The sequence below is a fragment of the Cetorhinus maximus genome, chromosome 4, assembly GCF_964194155.1.
Source record: "Cetorhinus maximus chromosome 4, sCetMax3.hap1.1, whole genome shotgun sequence".
In the NCBI taxonomy this organism is placed as follows: domain Eukaryota; kingdom Metazoa; phylum Chordata; class Chondrichthyes; order Lamniformes; family Cetorhinidae; genus Cetorhinus; species Cetorhinus maximus.
Window position 1 is genome coordinate 140,187,824 of NC_135882.1, and position 19,427 is coordinate 140,207,250.

Consider the following 19,427-nt stretch of genomic DNA (forward strand, 5'->3'; position numbering starts at 1 on the left):
AAGGTGGTGAATGAAATGCCAATCAAGTGGCTGCTTTGACCTGGATGGTGTTGAGCTTCTTGAGTGTTGTCAGAGCTGCACTCATCCAGGCCAGTGGAGTGCATCATCTCCTGACTTGTGCCTTGGGGGCAGACTTTAGGGAGTCAAGAGTATGATCATGTACAGACTGCTAATGTCTCACAGTAAAACCTGGCCACTAATTATTTTGGAAACCCCTTGCCATTGGACCAAGGCCCTGCTCTGCTGAGACCTTGTGGTAATTGATGTGCAATGAACACCCCACATTAAAAAACCACGCACAGCCACCTTCTACTCATCCAAATGAAGTTTGGTACCTGGAACGTCAGGACCCGTGTGGACAATCCCAACAGTGACAGACCTGAGTGCCGCACCTCCATCATGGCTCAGGAACACTGGCAGCTCGACATTGCCTTCTAAGTGAAACATGACATGCAGGAGAAGGTCAGCTGAAGGAATGATGGGTACATCTTTTTCAGAAGAGGATAAAGATTCCACAGGGTGGGCTTTGCCTTCAAAATTGAGCTTGCCTGGTGCCTCAGTGACTCCCCCCCATGGGATAAGTGAGTGCCCCTTGACTGTCTGGCCCACCCTAACAAGGAATCAGCATGCCACTGTCATCAATGCACATGCTCCTACACTTGAGGCAACAGATGACACCAAGGAAGGATTCGACAACAACTTTGAGAAACCCTAGTCCGAGTCCCAGCAGGCGACAAACTGATCCTCATCGGAGATTTCAATGCCAGAGTTGGGAAGGACACGAATCTCTGGAAGAGCGTGATAGGCAAGGATGGATTAGGGAAAGCAAGCACCAACGGAGTCGTCCTCCTGATGAAATGTCTAGAACATGACCTTGTTATAACCAACCCTATACTGACAGCATGACAAGCACATGACTTCATGCAGCACCCATGGCCTAAACACTGGCAATTCCTCGACTTTGTCATAATTTGAGCAAGGGATCGCAGAGATGTCCACGTCACCTGCGCCATAACAGTACTGATGACTGCTGGGCTGATTGTCACCTTATCCGATGTACCATCTCCATTAGCTTGGCCCCCAAACAGTCGAGACAGCAGAAGCAATGCTGCAAAAAGATTAACATGGAAGGCCTCAAAGATCCCAGCAAGGTGGCCCTGCTCGGATAGCGCCTTGCTGCCAACCTCTCAACCACTAGCCACCAGGAGCCACAATGTGCCTATAGCGCCTGGTTGACCCTAAAGTCCACCACAACAAACACGTGCGAAGAAGTCCTTGATCTCTTTACCAGGAGACATTTATGACTAGTTTGAAAACAAGCAAGAAATATAGGACCGAATTGAATGTGTGCACAAAGTTTTCGTTGAGTCGAAACTTCACCATGACTCAAGAGAAAAGCAGCAGTTCTACAGATGGCTGAAGGCAGCAGTATGGCATAGAACCTGTGACATAAAGAACCAATGGTGGGGAGAATGAGTGCTGGAAATCCAACAACTCGTGGGCACCAACGATGCGCATATTTTTCAGTGCTGTCAAGATGATCAATGGCCCAAGCACTCGAGGGGCCCACTCCGTTGAGAGCCAAGCATGGAGGAGGGCTCATCAAAGGCAGGGAGATGGTCAGTGTTTAATGGAGTGAACATGTCGAAGAACTCCTCAAATGAAAGACTGTCTTTGACTCAAATGTCCACAACTCTCTTCCTCAATATCCGGCACTACCCCAGTCCTGAGCAAAGTTGAAAAAGTCACTTGACAGCTGAAAAGTAACAAAGCCTCTACAGCAGATGGAATTCCTGCTGAAATTCTAAAACACAGTAGAGAGAGATTCCTGGCAAGGCTGCCGGACCTCACATCCTTCATCTGAGGTAAAAAAACACATGCCGGGGGATCTCAGGGATGCTGTGATCACGACTATATTCAAGAAGGGAGGCAAATCTGATTGTGCTAACTACAGAGGAATCTCCCTGCTGTCTGCCACAGGATCGTCCTCAACTGCCTCCTTCCAGTGGCTGAGGAATTCCTTCCAGAGTCAGAGTGCGGTTTCACCCATCGAGAGGTACCACAGACATGATCCTCACCTTGCAGCAAGTTCAAGAAAAATGCAAGGAACAGCACAACCACAGTAAATTGCCTCTCTTGACCTCTCAAAATTCTTTGATTTTGTTGACCGTGGAGGCTTATGGAGTATTCTCTTCAAATTTGGCTACCATCAGAAATTTGTCACCATCCTCCGCTCCACAATGATATGCAAGCTGCGACCTTCAATGGACCCATCACAAATTTTGTGTCTCTGAAAATGGGGGTCAAACAAGGCCATGTGATTGCACTAACACTCTCTCCTCTATTTTCCTCACTGCAATACTGCACCACACCTCCAACAGCTTACCCACAATCGTGGAAATAATCTAAAGAACAGACAGGAAACTGTTCAGTCTGTGCGGCCTTCAATCCAAACCCGAGGCTAAGGTTGTGGTTTACCGGGTAGCCGTGATCCCGCACTCCTATATGCCTCGGAGGCTTGGATAGCCTACAGCAGGCGCATCATCCACTGGAGAAGCACCACCGGTGATACCTTTGCAGAATCCTCCAAATCTAGTGGCAAGAAAGGTGGTCCAACAGCAGCATCTTCTCCCAAGCCAACTTGCCCAGCATCAAGGTGCTAATTCCTCAAAACCAGCTCCATTGGGCAGGACATGTTTGTATGCCTAACACCAGACACCTGAAGCAACTGCTCTACTTGGAACTCAGTCATGACAGAAGACTCCCAGGAAGAAAATGGAAACGCTTTCGGGATGTCCTCAAAGCATCCCTGAAGAAGTCAAACATCCCCACCAACTCATGAGCATCCCTGACTTGACTGACCAAAATGGAGAAGGCTCATCTAGGAAGGCACTGAACACATCAAGATTTCGTCGGGAACATGCAGAGGTGAAGTTGAGGCATCGGACGGAGGACACAAACCTCCGAACAACCTAGCTACCCAACCCTTCAAGCACCACCTGCCCCACATGTGGCAGAGTCTGCAGATTGCACATTGGACTTATCAGTCATCTCCGAACCCATCGAACCAGAGTGGAAGCAAGTCATCCTCGATCCTGAGGGACTGCCTGAGAAGAAGTTGTGTAGTGTATCAGCACTCAGTATTAGGCTTCTAGATTGAAAAATTAGAATTGGACAAAGTGCCAAAAGGCTTCAGGGACCTGTAAAACTCTGCTTGAGTAATAGCATTATCAAGAGAACTCGAACAAATTTGCTGTTGACTTGTTAAAACATTAGATAAATGCAAGTATTTACAACCTGATTTCTTGTGATGTTTGTCCCAGATCAGGCATATGGAGCACAGTTGTGATGTGAGCTACTAACCTGTGCAGTGGTCAAATAGTCTGAAAAGAAAATGTTCTAAATGAGCTCAAACACCAAATAGAGGTTGTTGGAAGATTCTACAGACTGAGAGCTGCTTAGCTTCCCATTTAAGGAGAGGCTAGATTGTTCCAAGATCCAAAACAGCCAGGGTTTCTTTCTCTTTTGTACAGTTGTAATTGTTCAGTTGCAATCTGGATTTTACACAAAATGTAATGTCCAAATGTCCAACATGTGATTGATACTCTCAAAACCTTAGTGTAAATTGTTTATCATAGAAAGTGACAAATTGTGAGGGAAAACCAACCTCAAACCTGTCAAGCTAAATTACTGAGCATGGACTGTTTGCATTTAGATAAATTTATGAGTCCTTCCTTTGAATCAGAATGCTGAAAGTTTACGATCTTGAAAGTGAACCTCTGTTTTGTTGCCAGATTTGTGTTTGCTGGCAGTCAGTGAATTACTTCTCAAGATGATGTCATGTACTGAATGCTGGCCATGTTAATCAGTTCAAGACATGACCTCATCTCGGCGAACAGCCTAAACGAGGAGAGGCAAGCAACATAGCTTTTCAATGAAGTATTGTATTGGAAATTCAAGGTTTATAGATGTTAAACACTGGTTTTCAATGGGACTGATCAGAACTCCTGTTTTTACCTTTCCAGTCCCATGGAGGTTTACTGCTCTGAGTGTTACTGGGTAGTAAGTTGCTTTACATGAAACTATATAGAGTCATAGGGCAGAATCTTGTGCCCTCTCCCATAGTGAGTTTGGTGGCGGGGGGGACATTCACCACCCCCACCCAGATTAAGCCTGTGGCGGGAAGGCCCAGTTAATGCCCACTTAAGGGCCTTATCCCAATGCCAGTGATGGGTGGGTGGAGGCTTACCATGCAGGGCAGCACGACAGGCAGATCCTGGCATGTTTGCTTGCAGGGTCCCGAGGAGGGGCTCCTTTGTTGAAGGACACTCAGTGCCTGATCAAGGGACCTGGTATTGGGAAGTTGCGGGGGCAGTGGGGTGGTTGCTGAAAGCCACTCTCTGCCCTTACTGCTGTTCCCCTTCCCACCATCACTCACTTGTGCCTGGGTTCCCCCTCAGTCTGAGGACTTGGGGACCATCTCCCTGTCTCCCTGTGGTGCTGCTTAGTGGAGAACAATCTACTAGCGTCTGATTGGCCAGCAGCTCTCGGGCGCACTTCCGCCCCCCCACCCCCGGAGCCCTTAATCCCAGGGAAAGGCCTGCCACTGGCCTCTTAAGTGCCCGAATGGCACAAGATTCAGTGGGCCCCCTCAAAGAGGGGATGTGGAGATCTTGCCAGCTCTCCAGCCAGCGGTCAAGACCTCCCATCGCCGCCACAAGGCTCTGCCCATAGAAACAAGGCATTCACACAACTGAACTATGCCAATGGATAGGCTGCAATTCAACTTTCTTCAGCTAAGTCTATCAATACTTTGTGTGTGTTTCCTATTTTTGGTCTCCCCCATAATCTTAATTAGGATATAAACAGCACAGAAACAGGCACAAAAGATTAATACACAAGATAAGATCACATGGAGTTAGGGGTAATATATGAGCTTGGATAGAGGATTGGCTAACCAACAGAAAGCAGAAAGTCAGGATAAATGGGTCTTTTTCTGAATTGCAAGCTGTAACTTGTGGGGTGCCACAGGGTTCAGTCCTTGGGCCCCAACTATTTACGATCTATATTAATGACTTGGATTCAGGGATAGAAGGTACTATAGGTAAATTTGCAGATGACACCAAAATAGTTGGGAAAGTAAGTTGCAATGAAGAAATAAGAAATTTACAAATGGATATGGACAGGTTAGGTCCAAAATTTGGCAGATGGAGTTTAACGTGGATGTGTGAGGTTATCCATTTTGGTCGGAAGAATAAAAAGGCAACTTATTCTTTAAATGGAGAGAAACTTCAAAATGCTTCAGTGCAGAGGGATCTGGGTGTCCTTGTGCATGAATCACTGAAAGCTAGTATGCAGGTACAGCAGGTAACAAGGAAGGCAAATGGAATTTTGGCATTTATTGCGAAAGGAATAGAGTGTAAAAATAGGAAAGTGTTGTTGCAACTGTACAAGGCATTGGTGAGACCGCACCTGGAGTACTGTACGCAGTTTTGGTCCCTTACTTGAGGAAGGACATAGTTGCAGTGGAGGCGGTTCAGAGGAGATTCGCTAGACTGATTCCAGAGATGCGGAGCTTGTCTTATGAGGAGAGATTGAGCAGTTTAGGCTTATACTCGCTAGAGTTTAGAAGGATGAGAGGAGATCTAATTGAGGTATATAAGATGCTAAAGGGGATAGACAAAGTAGGTGTGGAGCGGATGTTTCCCCTTGTGGGGCATTCTAGAATGAGGGGCCATAGTTTTAGGCTAAGGGGTGGTAGATTTAAATCAGAGATGAGGCGGAATTACTTTTCTCAAAGGGTCATAAATCTGTGGAATTCACTATCTCAGAGTGCAGTGGATGCTGGGACACTGAATAAATTTAAGGAGGAGATAGACAGATTTTTAATTAGTAATGGGTTGAAAGGTTGTGGGGAAAGGGCAGGAAGTTGGAGTTGAGGCCAAAGTGAGATCAGCCATGATCGTATTGAATGATGGGGCAGGCTCGAGGGGCTGAATTGCCTACTCTTGCTCCTAGTTCTTATGTTCTTATTTGGCCCAGTCAATCCATGCCAGTCTTCTCTATGCCTACCCTATCAAATCCTTTCATAACGTTAAAGACCTCAATCAAGGGAAAAGATCCTTAGCCAGTTTAGCCCTTTGTGATAAGTATGTCCACTCAGTTCTGGTGTCATCCTTTTGAATCTTTTTTACACTTTCTAATGTATCTTTTTATCCTTTTTATAATAATGAAGACCAAACTGCTCACAGTACTCCAACTGTGCTCTAATCAAGATTTTCCTGCCTGTACTGACAAATTTTGTTCAATGGGACTGAGTGGATAGGGAGAAACTGTACCCATTGGCGGAAGGGTCAAGAGCCAGAGGGTGCCAATTTAAGATGTATGCAAAAGAAGCAAAGGTGACATGAGGGAAATTTTTTTATGCAGTGGGTGGTTTGGTTCTTGAATGCACTGCCAGAGTGTGTAATGGAGGCATATTTAATTGTGCCTTTCAAAGAAGAGTTGGTAAATAACCTGAAGAGAAAAAAATGTGCGGAAATGCAGGGAAAAGGCAGGAAATGAGATAAGTTGACTTACTCTTACAGAGAGCTGGCATGGAAACGAAGGGTCAATTGGCTTCCTTCTGTGCTATAACCATTCTATGTTTCTATTGGTCCGTATCATCCAGATGATTATTCTTGAACCCAGACTGAGAGTTGACAAACCAAAGAACTGCAGCAAATATCACAACCAATCTTGATCCAGTCCTCAATGAGTGCTGCACATAGATTCTTTTCAGCGGATGTCACTGGATAGCAATCAGCAGAGAGAATCCTGGTTAATTTCCCCTTCCCCTATACCTTGGGCACGAGAACAAATGTAGAGCCCAAACTACCATTCTAACTGAAATCAGCTAACTCCGCATATTTCAAGGGCAGAATTGAAATCTTTCTGGTTTGAATAACTACGCCATCACAAAGCTGCTATAAGCTTGTTTGGCAGCTACAAATTCTGATTTGGGCTCTATTTTCATGTCAAAGTTGGACCAGGCCATATCTGTACTGCAATTATGACGATCATCACAATCTGGCATGAAAACCCTTTAAATGTTTTCTTTGGCAGAAACTTGCTTCTCCATCCAACATGGATGGTGAGCAAGGAAGCAGAAAGTAAAGTTCAACAGCTTAAATTTTAAAAAGTAAGCAAATGAAAATTGGAATGAGAAAAAGTGTTGCCGTTGAGGTTAAAATAAGAAAGGGTTCAGCTGAACGCAGATAATTATTTTATTGGTTCAGATTTTCCTGTAATGATGAGTTCGGTGAGATTGTAAATTTAGTTTAGTTCAATGTTAATTTTTAATGTCTGAGACAAAATATATTTATAAAGCATAAATTTCATTTAAGCAAAAATAGATAATCTTATATATCTGAATTCATTGTCATTTATAGAACCACTTGGATCCCAAAGACCCTACTGAAGTAAGACAGGATAATTAAGGCATCCTTTTCTTTGTAACCCTCCAGATGAACCAGCTACCAGACTAAAAGAGAAAAATGTTTACACGATCTGGGCTGTACTTGATCCTGGAGCTGAAAGAACAGTGACTAATTGTGAGACAGCGTAGGGGCAGGAAAGATATTGCATCTTATTCCTAGGCAGGAAAACGATCGCAGTTGTTTTTGCATTCCTGTGGTGTTATTTGGGAGAAGACAGAGTTGGCACTAAATCGGTAGCTGTTACCTGCCTTCATTTGTAGGTGGCTTCTGAAAGCATTAGGTAGCAGTTTATTTGAGAGGGGAAAGAACTGATTTTCCTTTCTTTTCCCCTTTGGAATCATAGAATTTTGCCATACAAATTGGAGACCTTTTGGCCCGTTTTGAGTGTGCGGTTCTCTGCAGAGCAATCTATGTAAAGAAAATCCCTCCTTTTGCTATTTTCTTCATGATCTTAAGCTTATCGGCTGAACAGAGGATGTAGTTTATTCCAACTTACTTTATCGAGCCCTTTCAGAATTTTGAACAGCTGTATTAGATTTCCTTTTAAAATCAACCATTCTACTTCAAAGAATCCCAGTTTCCCATGCTTACATCGAAAGACACCTTCGGCTGGAAACAAATTATGGCCTTAACAATTTGTATATGACATAACTGGGCATTGGCGGCAAGGGCATGGAGGATGGCATGGTTGAACATATCAAATTCTAGGAAATGATCGAGGAGGGATAATAAGGAGGGCAATAATCACAGTCGTTTGAGAATGTCATTTGTGACTTTAGCCAGGGTGGTAGCACAGCGAAATTGTGTAACAAGAGATAGGAAAGTTTAATCGATCCACCTTCAGCCCTAAAACAGCTTGGTAACTTTTTTATTAATGTCATACAGGGATATCAACCCTATTGTGACTGACATCCTGAACTCCCCTTCACAATTATCTATTCCAGAGTTCCCAGAATGTCAAAGTTAAAATTTGCTGCTTTTTAAAAATATTTTTTAAATGACTCCGATATGAATTGTGGGACTGCAGCATTTTGTGGAATGGCCTAATAGTGCTGAGCAGGAAAGAATTTATTAAAAGCTTCTGTTCCACCTTTGGCCTGGCGCTGCCCCTTTTCTCAATAAATCGTGCCTTCCATGATATTCACTCTTCTGACGTTGTGTGAACAGGAAATAATCAAAGATATGTGGTAAGGTTTTGATATTGTGCGTTCTGACTTCACTGATCTGAGTATACTCTCGTCCGCTGAAGTTATTCATTTTTGGCTGCTTGTGGTTGATTACTGCTGCTCATTATTAAAAGGAAACGGCCAAATCAAGTTAAGGAATAAGAGAAAATAACAAGTAATGATCTTGGCTTCTTGGTGGCCTGAATATATGTATTTCAGCATTACCAAGGATCTCGCAGTTCTTCTCACTTGAGAAACCAAACTGTCCACTGCCAGTCAAACACGTAATTATGTGTTATCATATTGACTTGCCATTATTATAGGAGAACACCCTCCTTTTAAATTAGTTTAACTTTAATCTGCCATCAGGCATTTAAAGGGGCAATAGTTAAAGAAAGACTTATTATAGTGATGATGGAAAATAGAAATTATCTACACATTAAAGAACTTATATTTCTGTTGCAGTGAATCTGTTAGTGTTCCCATGATTCCTCTGGGCCTGAAGGAGACAAAAGAAGTTGAATTGACGATGCCTCTGAAGGTTGGTGATTTTATGTTTTTGAAGGTTGGGAGGGGTGAGCTGACTCCTCTCTTTGTCCTACTCCTGGGTTGATTATAACAGAGTTTGATTTTTTTTTTGTGATATTGCCAATTCAATTAATCTGTACTTAACTGTGTAAAGCTTAATGTAAGAATTAAGCCAGCCAGATTCCTTGAGTTGACAAGTAAATAGTTAATTTTATTACTGAAACTTACTCAGGTAAAGATACCTGTGCAAAAACATGCACGCAACTTCCCTAGGCAGAAGGAAATAAAACTTTACAGAGTATCAGATGTTAAAACTTGACCAACTAACAAAGATAAAGGAAAATTATTCACAGATTGTCCAAATGCTTGTTCGCAGCTAGGGGGTCGCTTTCCATGGTACTTTGCTTCAGTGAGAAACCAGTCCCTTTGCAATCGTGGCTGGCTGATTCTCTTTTCTCTTTTCTCTTGAAGACAGTGGTGTTGAATCGGAATCCTCCTTTAAGAATTCTGTTTGCAGCAATGAGGTCTTCTGGTAGGTTTTCAAAACCACAAACAGAGCTCAGCTTTGCTGAGAGAGAGGTTTCAGAGAGAGAAAGAGATGGGGGGGTGGGTGGTGCGGGTGTGGTAAGGCTGTTGTAAGGCTGTTGTCCCTATTGACCCTGTAGCAGCCTGTCAGTTCAAATCCAGTATGTTTTACACCCAAGAGCTGGGTCACATGACCTCTGGTTTCAATCTGGGGCTTATCTTAGCCATTATCTCAGCTCCGTAAACTGTGTCTCCATAAAGTGGCTTGTGGACTTCGCAACTTAGTAACTGCAGTGTTCTTTAGCACAAAATGTTCTTCTCCAAAAACGTAATGGCACATGTTCATAATGGTGTAATGAAGTGACACAGCCTTCAAAAGAAATGTATCTGTACAAATATTTATCATGCTATCCCTCTTCCCACTTTTAAAGCTTTGCTTCAGTGGGTTATGAATTTCTTCTATTCATTTTCACCAGCTGTGTTGTGCTTAAGCAGCAGGAAGCTTCCTGACTTGATTAAAAACATCCCTAGCTGAATATTCAGTGAAGTTCTTCATCCATATTGCAGATAAAATTTGGATATTAGTTATTGGGAATGGAACCACAGAGATGTAAAGCATTCCTTTTGCCTGCAGAGGGCAGATCCCTACATATGAATATACGTAGCTTCTAACAAGCATTTGTGAACCACATTGTGAGCCTGATTGATAATCTTAAATTGGTTGTTAGTGCAATTCTTAGCACACTTGGGATTGTTCAGCAAGTGCTGCCTAATCGCGGAATCACATCTAACGTTAGACATTACGTTTGAGTTTTGCAAACATGGGTTGGTTGAGTACGGTCAGTACTCTACATATTGCGAACAGCCAAAGGGACGTGCTGTTTGATAGGATCCACCATTCATTGGAACGTACAACTTATGTACCTGTCATTGCACTGGCACTGGAGATGTAAAGTAGGCATTATAACCACCACTTTACTGTTTAACTTTACCTTTTACCCATTGAGACAATCCAATTTGGGCAGTTTTTTTTTGGGTTCAAAGTGAATTTTCATCTATACTTGTATCTGTTTATAGATGGAAGAGTGAAACAGTCTAAATTCGAACTCTGGGCCCATAGGGGAAGAAATGGTGTTAGAATTCCATAAGGGCCTTGAGTGAAATTAGTTTGGTGCAGTGTCACTCAGTCCCTTGCATACATGAGTCCACAGCACTCTACTAATTGACACCAAACTAATAATCTGTCTTTGCCACACTTCAATGACTCTGTATAAGGGTGTAAAGAAAATGGGGATTTCACACTGGTGAGGTGCAGTGGTGATTTAAAGCACCTTGCTGGCATAGAAGAATTGAATTTCATGTGACCCAACATTATGCAGTTAAAGGAGAGTAAAAAGATATTTAATTTGCCAGAGCTGATTTTTCACAGTTTAGTGACTGATACACCCACAAAGAATTTAGAAAAGCTGATTTTTTTTTTTTTGCTTTTCCAAAAGATGGATTTAGATCACCGTGACAAATAACAGATAAAAAGATGGTCGAAAGTTGCACTGTCTGCCACTGAGATCAACAAACTCAGTAATTCATTTTTTTGAGAAATCAGTTGTTGTCTGACATATTCAGACATACAAATGCTTTTGAAATAAATTTCAAATAATTCTTCATCAGCCCTGCTCTTTTTGATAGGATATTATTGAAGAACACTACAATGAAGCAGCCTGCAAGTACGAAAAGGAACTGAAGGAACTTATGGATCTCAGGCAGGTTAGTTGCATGCTTTTGGGGCATGGGGAGGAATATGCTCCAACATAAGTAAAAGACTCAACTGTTCTAAAACTAAGCAGTGTACTATTGGGTCAATGGCCTAAGAAAGAGGACAGCATTTAATGAAGGCCGTTGGGGCGGGATGCGAGGGAGGGTGGGTGGGAGTCGGCAGTATCGTGTGAGAATGCACTGGAGTGTAAGTCCCATGGCATGATGTCGGGTCCACATTATGCCAACGTCAAGAAACCAATGAGATGACATTGCCACTGGGACATGGCAGGAAGCCAATTGTGCTTGTTGACCAAATAATTAAGGCTCATGTTTTTGAAATCAACTGCAATAAGCAGTGAGCGGAGATCACGGGCTATCAGATCACTGACTGCTGGTGGCACCCAAGTGAGGCCACATTATCCCAAATGGAAGTCAAGGACCTCAGAGCCCCTTCTGAATTTGACCTCTTGAAGAAAGGAGAGCAGGTCATTGCCTCAGTAAGGTTGGAGACATCTGAGGAGCTGAGCGACAGCAGCCTTTGGGTCTCCCCTGAGAAGCTGAAGGGCATCCAGTTGTGATTGATGCATCTCAATAGGGTTAAGTATAAGCATAGGGCCACAGGGTCTAAGTGATTCAAAAGGCCTGGAACCCAAGGAAAAGGGCAGTGCACATAAAATGGGGATAGCAACAAGCATGGAACTCATTTACCCAGATCTCCTTGACCCCTTGCAGAGGAGGAAATGTGCAGAGGCATTGAGGACTATGTGCCACCTCTGCAGCAGCAAAAGGACCAGCCTCTAACTAGGCAAGCTGCAGAGGGCACTTGGTGGACCAGCAGCAGGATCATATCCCAAGACGGGGCCAGATGCTGCCATGAGTCTTCTAGAATCACCTGAACTACCTCCAGATGCCGGAGCACCAGTGCTAACGAAGACTGGCTGTCAGGGAGTCTGTCACCAATCTGAGTGATGCTGCAGAACAACTTGCAACCCATGGGACTCTGAGGACACCCATTACCAATGGCACTGAAAGTCACTTCTATGCATCTAGCTCCTTCCAAGGATCCAGCAGAGTCATGTGTGGTGTCTCCCAGACAGCAGCTCACCGCTGCGTTAAGGAGGTCACTATATTGTTAAAGGCGAAAAGTTTTTGCATCACAGTACCAACCTTGATAGCCAAATAGAGAGGCCCATTGGCTTTGGGACAATTACAGGATTTCCTCAGGTGCAAGGCGTAACTAAATGTAGCCATCAAGGCTACCTTGGACCAGCCAGCAGCATTTATCAACAGGAGGAGATTCCACTCTCATCAACTTTCAGCTCATCTGCAACCAACGAAAGCACATCCTAAAGCTGTATGCCTGGTTTCCCAGGAACAGACATGATGTATGTGTACTTCGCCATCCTGGGTATCACAGCTGTTCCAGCCCCTAGTCGTCTACGGGGATAGATCCTCAGGTATAAGGGATGCCTACTCAAGACATGGATGTTGATGCCCATGAGAAACCCTAGCACTGATGTCAAGAAACATTATAATGCCTGACATGTATTGATCTGTGCCATGATTGTGCATGCCAATGGCCAGCTAAGGATGAGATCCCTTTGCCTGGACCAATCCAGTGGAGCGCTGCAGTATGCCACAGCAAGAGTTTCCTGTATTATCATCAGCTACTGTGCTCTACACAATCTTGCACTACAGTGGTGGGGAGACCTTGCATCTGAAAGATTTGGACGAGCCTCACCCTCCTCATCTGATGAGTATGTGGTAGAGGGGGCAGAACAAGCAGGAAGGTTAATGAGCCACCTGCACCAGAGGCCAGAGCCATTGAGAGAGTGCAGTGGAGGCTCATGACACCCTAATTCAAACTCTCTTCCATCAACCATGGCACTCTTGAAGTGACTGTCTAATACAAACTCCATGGCACATTGATATAACCACCTGAAGTTTATGAACGGGAGTGTTTCCCACTTCACAGAGCATAATATCAGGCATGATGACATCAGGTGGCGCTCCCAACGCCATTGTGTTTGTTTTAGATAATAGCATGCATGGGCGGTTCAAAAGGTCAAGAACCCACTCGCATTATTTAAATGTACATTTAAATGCCTACTGAGGCAAATACTAAGCGCACCGAGCACAATAATACAGGTGGAAGGCAATAAAATGCCTTCAAGGTCTGAATCATGTTGGATGTGAAACTCATTTTTTTAAGGGCAGACTTGTTAGGGCGGGTTATTAAACTGTAGCTGAGAGCAGAGTTTCAGCCATGCAGTTCTGAAAGCTCTGGTTGCAGGAGGTGCTCATTTAACTGGGCCTTGCAGAATTTATGATTATGTTTCTTTAGGACAGTCCTCTCATAGGGAGGGGTCTCTAGAAACCTCCATTCTTTTTCAACTCGGGGTGAGTGTTGTAATTGGTCCTGCACGGATGGGATTGTGGTGTCAAGGAGGCACGTCCTCCAGTGAAGAGGATTAGGAGGAATAGAATGAGGAGAAGGGTGAGAGGAGCAAGGGATCAGAGAGAGGCCCTGGAGGCAGTGCCTCCTCTGGATGGTCAGCCAGAGCCTGGAGAGGCTCCTCTTAGGCAACAAAGGTGTTGAGGGTGTACAGGCAGCTCTCCAGCTACCTCGAGATGACAGAAACTAAGTGCTGAAGAAGGCTGAGGCTCTCTCGGGCAACTGTCACACCCCTTTGTGAGCTGCTTTCTGGAGAGATTGCATCAAATTGCCTTGGGGAGGCCACCCGATGCCAGTTGCCTTGAAAAGTGACAATGGCGCTCACCCTTTTTGCTACTGGGTCCTTTCAAGCAGTATCCCGGGACCTTGCAGGGATAACCCAGCTGGATATAGGCCACTGCATCAAGGTCTTCACTGATGCAATGTTCCAGAGGGCCGGAAATTACATAGCCTTCACCACTGATGCCCAAAGCCAGATGGAGAGGGCCCGAGACTTTGCAGCAATTGCTCGTTTCGCCAGGGTGCAGGAAGCCATTGATTGGACCCATGTAGCCATCAAGCTCCTACGCGGCTCCTGTGCATTCATCAATAGAAAGGGCTTCCACTCAATCATTGTTCCGCTTGTGTGTGACCACAAACAGTGTGTAATGCAGGCGTGCACCAGGTTTCCAGGCAGCAGCCATGATGCATACATCCTTAGGAATTTGCAAATACCAGCTCCTTTCACCGGGCCCGATGCATTGGAAGGTTGGCTTCTGGGAGATAACGATTATCCTTTGAAGAGATGGCTCATGATGCCTGTGAGGGCCCCAAGAACTGAGGGAGAGACGGTTTAATGACAGTCACCCCAGCACCAGGGCCATTGTAGAGCAGACCGTTGGCCTTCTGAAAATGCTTTTCAGATACCGTGACAGGTCAGGAGGTGCTTTGCAGTACTCCCCCTCACGGGTCTCTCTGATGGTTGTGGCCTGCTGTGTCCTCCACAACATAGCTATTCAAAAAGTAGACACTTTGGAGGATGGTGAAAGGCCAGAACGGGAACAGTGATCTGAGGACAAAGGAGAGGATGAGGCAGGAGAACACAGTGCTGCAGTGCATGTGCCTGGCCATGAGTGGGTGGATAGCTGCGAGACTAAGGAAGCCTTAATATAGCAGTGGTTTGTGTAGAGCCCTGCAGAACACCAACGTAACATAAGTAAGAAGAAAGATCATCTTCCCCTGCCCCCCCCCCCCGACCAAGCTCCCAGTTCCCCTGTCGCCCTGGGCCTGAACCCCTGAGCTCAGAGCCAGGGCAATGGGCAATAGTGTGCAGGTCAGAGCACATCCCGAAAATTGCATTTGCAATGCGTTCGGTTTGCCTCTACAGGACAGTTACCAGTCTGTCCATGGTGGAGGCTTGGCACTCTGAATAGTGGGTGATTGAAGTGCACATGGCCTGGATGAACACCTCCACAGTCTGGGCCAAAGCACGCAACCCCTCTGGTATACCAGCCATATTTTCACACACCTCGCCCTGCACATCCAGCATTTGCTGCCTTACGGACTCCAGAGGTTCATCATCCGATTCGAATTCAGACTCTAGCTCACCCCAGGCACTCCTCCGACTGCCCGAGGACTGATCCTCCACACTCTCCGGGAACCACACTTGTGATTATGAAGCGCCCTCACCAGTGCACATATTACCCCAGTCCGACGCACTGAGCCCTGCCGAAGTGCCAGTATCTGCAATGATGCTGGATGCTGAGAGAGGGTGTGACGGTGCATCCTCCAAGTGTTGATCCTCAGAGGTGGGTGGAGGTTCTTCAATATTATCTGATGGAGGCTGCACTGAAGAGGCTTCTCCTGTAAGGAACAGGATTAATTCAGGGGGTTCATCGGTTATCACATTACTAAAAACGTCACATCTAAATATTAACTGAGATACACTTTCACCTGGCCAAACATGCATTAATTAACTCCGTGGAAATTATGATCCCATGAACGAAGACTTTACTTTCTGATGATGTTTGCCAACGGTCGAAGGTGTGCAACCCCAGCACCAAACACTGTGCATTTTGCCAATACGCCTTCAAATCACAGTGATCATTTCACCCCATCATCCAGTATGATGCCTCAGTCATCTCACCAGAACCAGGTCGCCCTCCAATCTTGCCAGTGCCTATAAGCCTTACCCATGCATGTCTACGAGGGACAGCACTTGTACCTCAAATGTACTGGGGATGTCAAGGTGCAGGAGTGCTCACTGGCATTCTTAGCTCGCTTCTCCTGCAAACATTAGATATGGAGTTGACGTTAACATTCTCAAGCACTTAAATGTCTCAGCAACATTGTCAGATGAGCGTATGGCTGGCTGAAGACTGTTTTTCAGTTGGGGGAATGTCATTGTGCCAACCAACCACCATCCAAAATAGAAGAAAAGATTTACACACAGGGAATGCTGGTAGATGTCATCAGGTCTTGCATCATCTATGGGGAGAGAGAGGCCAAGTGAAACTTTCCAGTAAGCATGACTCCTCTTCAGAGCTCAGAGGAATTGAGCATCACTGGAAACGGTCCCTATGTTTCCCTCTTCGCACATGATGTCAGATCTGTTGACTTCCACCAGCATACTCTGCTTTTTGTTCTGGCTTTGCTGCTTGTACACTGTTTGGGCTGCCTGATCTATAACTGGTTGGAATGAACCATGGCATGATTAAAGAAGGCTGTGTGCCTGTGCAAACATGCAATTGTGGATGAGCTGAATACCTGGTACACCCACTGGATTTGCTTTTTACATGTACCCCACACTGGAAACATCTTGTCCATACTGATGTCACAAGGTCATTGAATCTCTTCTGGCACTGGCTCCAGCTCCACCTGACCACCTCCACACTTGAGATATGCTTGGCCACCACCTGCCATGCAGCTCGTGTCTGCCTGTGGCCCCCCTCTTGCAACCCTTCGAGATGAGGTGATCAGCTCGAGCCTCCACTGCAAGGAGGAGTGCACCAAGTGGCATCTCTGTGAACCTGGAGGCAGCTTTGCTCCCTCTGGAGCTGCTCTCCCCTTGCTCCAATGGGGCAGACATCTATGAATGGAAAGATGACATAAATGCACAAATCCTCAATGCCTGCAGATGGTAAACTTGCTGAAATATTTAATTATAGCTCATTGTGAGGCTGCAGATGGACATAAGCAATCATTAACATGAACTTACCTTTATACAGTGCAAAGGAATATGATGCTCTCTAGTCCACTCTACCTTTTCCCTTCAGGATTCCTTTAGGGCTCACCTGACACTGCTTGCTGACCAGGGTCCCTTTTAAAGGTCTGACCTGTCTTGCTTCCAGGTCATGGCAGAGTATTTCAGGGCCTAACTCCTGCCATCAGGATCACATTGGTGGGATGAGTCTGTCACCCCACCCTTGCTGCTAATTGGTGGCAATTAGCACTTAGTGCGCACTCGCATGGCGAACCCAGAAGTTGGAACACTGCCTACTTCCAGGTGCGGGACCCGCTGTCGGCACGCCACCGTAAAATCCAACCCTATGTCTCCTTGCACCCTTATCACCATCGCCTAGCATCCAGCCTCACATGTACCCCACCAGAGGAAATGAGCAGACGCTGCCTTTCCCCCATGCAGGCAAGCAAATGAAGGTGCAAGGAATATATGATCCATTTGACATGTCCCCATCCACTGCAGTCAGCTTCAGATCAATGGTGAATAAGGCTTTAGAAACAACATCGAGGGAAAAAGTTAACAGGCACTTGGAGAGGTTTGAGTTAATCAAGGAAAGCCAGCACTGACTTTTTTTGCTGAAGTAACACAAGGTCAATAAAATGAATGAAGTGGATATTGTCTATTTGGATTTTGAGAAAGGATTTGATGGAAGTACAAGATAAAAGTCTGGTTGCCAAATTTGGGCTAATGGAATAGGAGGGCCGGTGTCAGCTTGGATAAAATATTGGCTTTAGGACAGCTAACAACAAGTCATGGTAAATGGTTGTTTTTCAGACTGTAAGATGGTAGACAGTGGTGTATGTTGAAGGGTCAGTGCCCGGATATGTACAGATGACTTGGATATTGTCTTGAATATCGAAATCCAAAATAAACTTTTAAACTTTGCTGACAATACCAAACTTGGAGGTGTGGCAAACAGCGATAATGATACTAATTTGCTATGACAGGACAAAGACTAGCAGGACAGGTAGGCAAGTGGAAGATGGAATATAATACAGAGGAGTGTGAGGCGCTGTATTTTGGAAGAGAAGAAAGGGAGAGGTAATGCATACTTAATTGCATAGTTCTAAAGAGTGTGCGGTGACAGAGGAAGTTCATGTGCAAAGATCTTTGAAGGTGTAAGGGTATATAGAGAGAGTAGTAAGCAAAGCATATGGGATCATAGGCTTCAAAAATAGAGCCATTGAGTATAAAAGCAGGGAAATTATGCTGAACCTTTATGAAGCTCTCGTTAAGCCACGAATAGAATATTCCATCCAATCCTGCTCACTACACTTTAGGATGTATGTGAAGGTCCTTGAGAGGATCCAGAGGATACTTGTCAGAATGGTCCAAGGATAAAGGAAATTTAGCTACAAGGCTAGGATGGGGAAGTTGGAAGTTGTTCTCCTTGGAGTAAAGGAAGTTGAGAGAGGTCTGATAAAGATGTACAAGATTTTGACAGGCTTAGATAAGGTAGACGAAGAAAAGCTATTCCCATTAGTTGATTAGGACTAGGAGATACAGATGTAAGGATTTGGGCAAGATGTACAGCCGGATATCTGAGGAAGAGCTCTTTATGCAGAGTGGTAATGACCTGGAACTCTCTGCCTGTGAGGGTGGTGAAAGAAGAGGTGGTCAATAATTTCAAAAGGAAATTGAATGAGCACATAAGGGAAATGAACTTGCAAGGCTATTGGGATAGTGGAGAGGTTTGGGTCTGACTGGATTGCTTTATCGAGAGCTGATGGGCAGAATGGCCTTCTGCATCGTGATAGCACTATGCATTAGAATTTACACTCCCCCTGTCAGCGGGTTTGAAAGCAGGGGGCTGTAAAAATCCATTGAGCAGCCTGCCTGCCACCTACTCGCACACCCATGCCCCCATTGCAATTTTACCAATGGTGGTGTCAGGCAGTTTACCTGCCAGTGGGCCAATTTGAGGCACTTAAGTAGGCAATTAATTCCCACTTAAGAGCATCACCCCTGCTACCACCAGCAGGTTTCCCTGTGCGGGCAAGTGGCTGGTAGGGGTGGTGGGGGGGGCTGGTGTTCTTCCTTAACAGGACTCCGGGCCCATTGGAGGGCCACCCCACCCTAACCCTAGCCTTAACACCCCAACCCCAAGGCACAACCTCTGCCCCCTGGTTCCTGCCCACCTCTGCCATTTCCCCACCACTATTCCTCTCCCTCGCTAGGGCCTGCTAGCTTGACATTCAGGAAGATTCGTGACTCACCTGGTCTGGATCCAGCTTCCTCTTGACCTGCAGTGGCCGCAGCTCCCAGTGACGCTGCTGGTTCTAGACAGCTTCTGGTCTCTG

At 45.3% G+C, this 19,427-nt stretch overlaps 1 protein-coding gene across 3 annotated transcripts in view; it reads left to right on the forward strand.

The window, feature by feature from the left end:
- The window catches only part of rhpn1 (rhophilin, Rho GTPase binding protein 1), a 124,917-nt gene that overhangs the window by 47,727 nt on the left and 57,763 nt on the right, over positions 1 to 19,427 (forward strand). For 2 of the 3 annotated variants that reach the window (XM_078540930.1, XM_078540929.1), the window contains 2 exons: positions 9,110 to 9,185; positions 11,384 to 11,461. In XM_078540930.1, coding sequence (XP_078397056.1) covers positions 9,110 to 9,185; positions 11,384 to 11,461 — 154 coding nt within the window. The remainder of the gene's footprint in view (positions 1 to 9,109; positions 9,186 to 11,383; positions 11,462 to 19,427) is intronic. The other variant, XM_078540931.1, reaches the window with a different exon arrangement.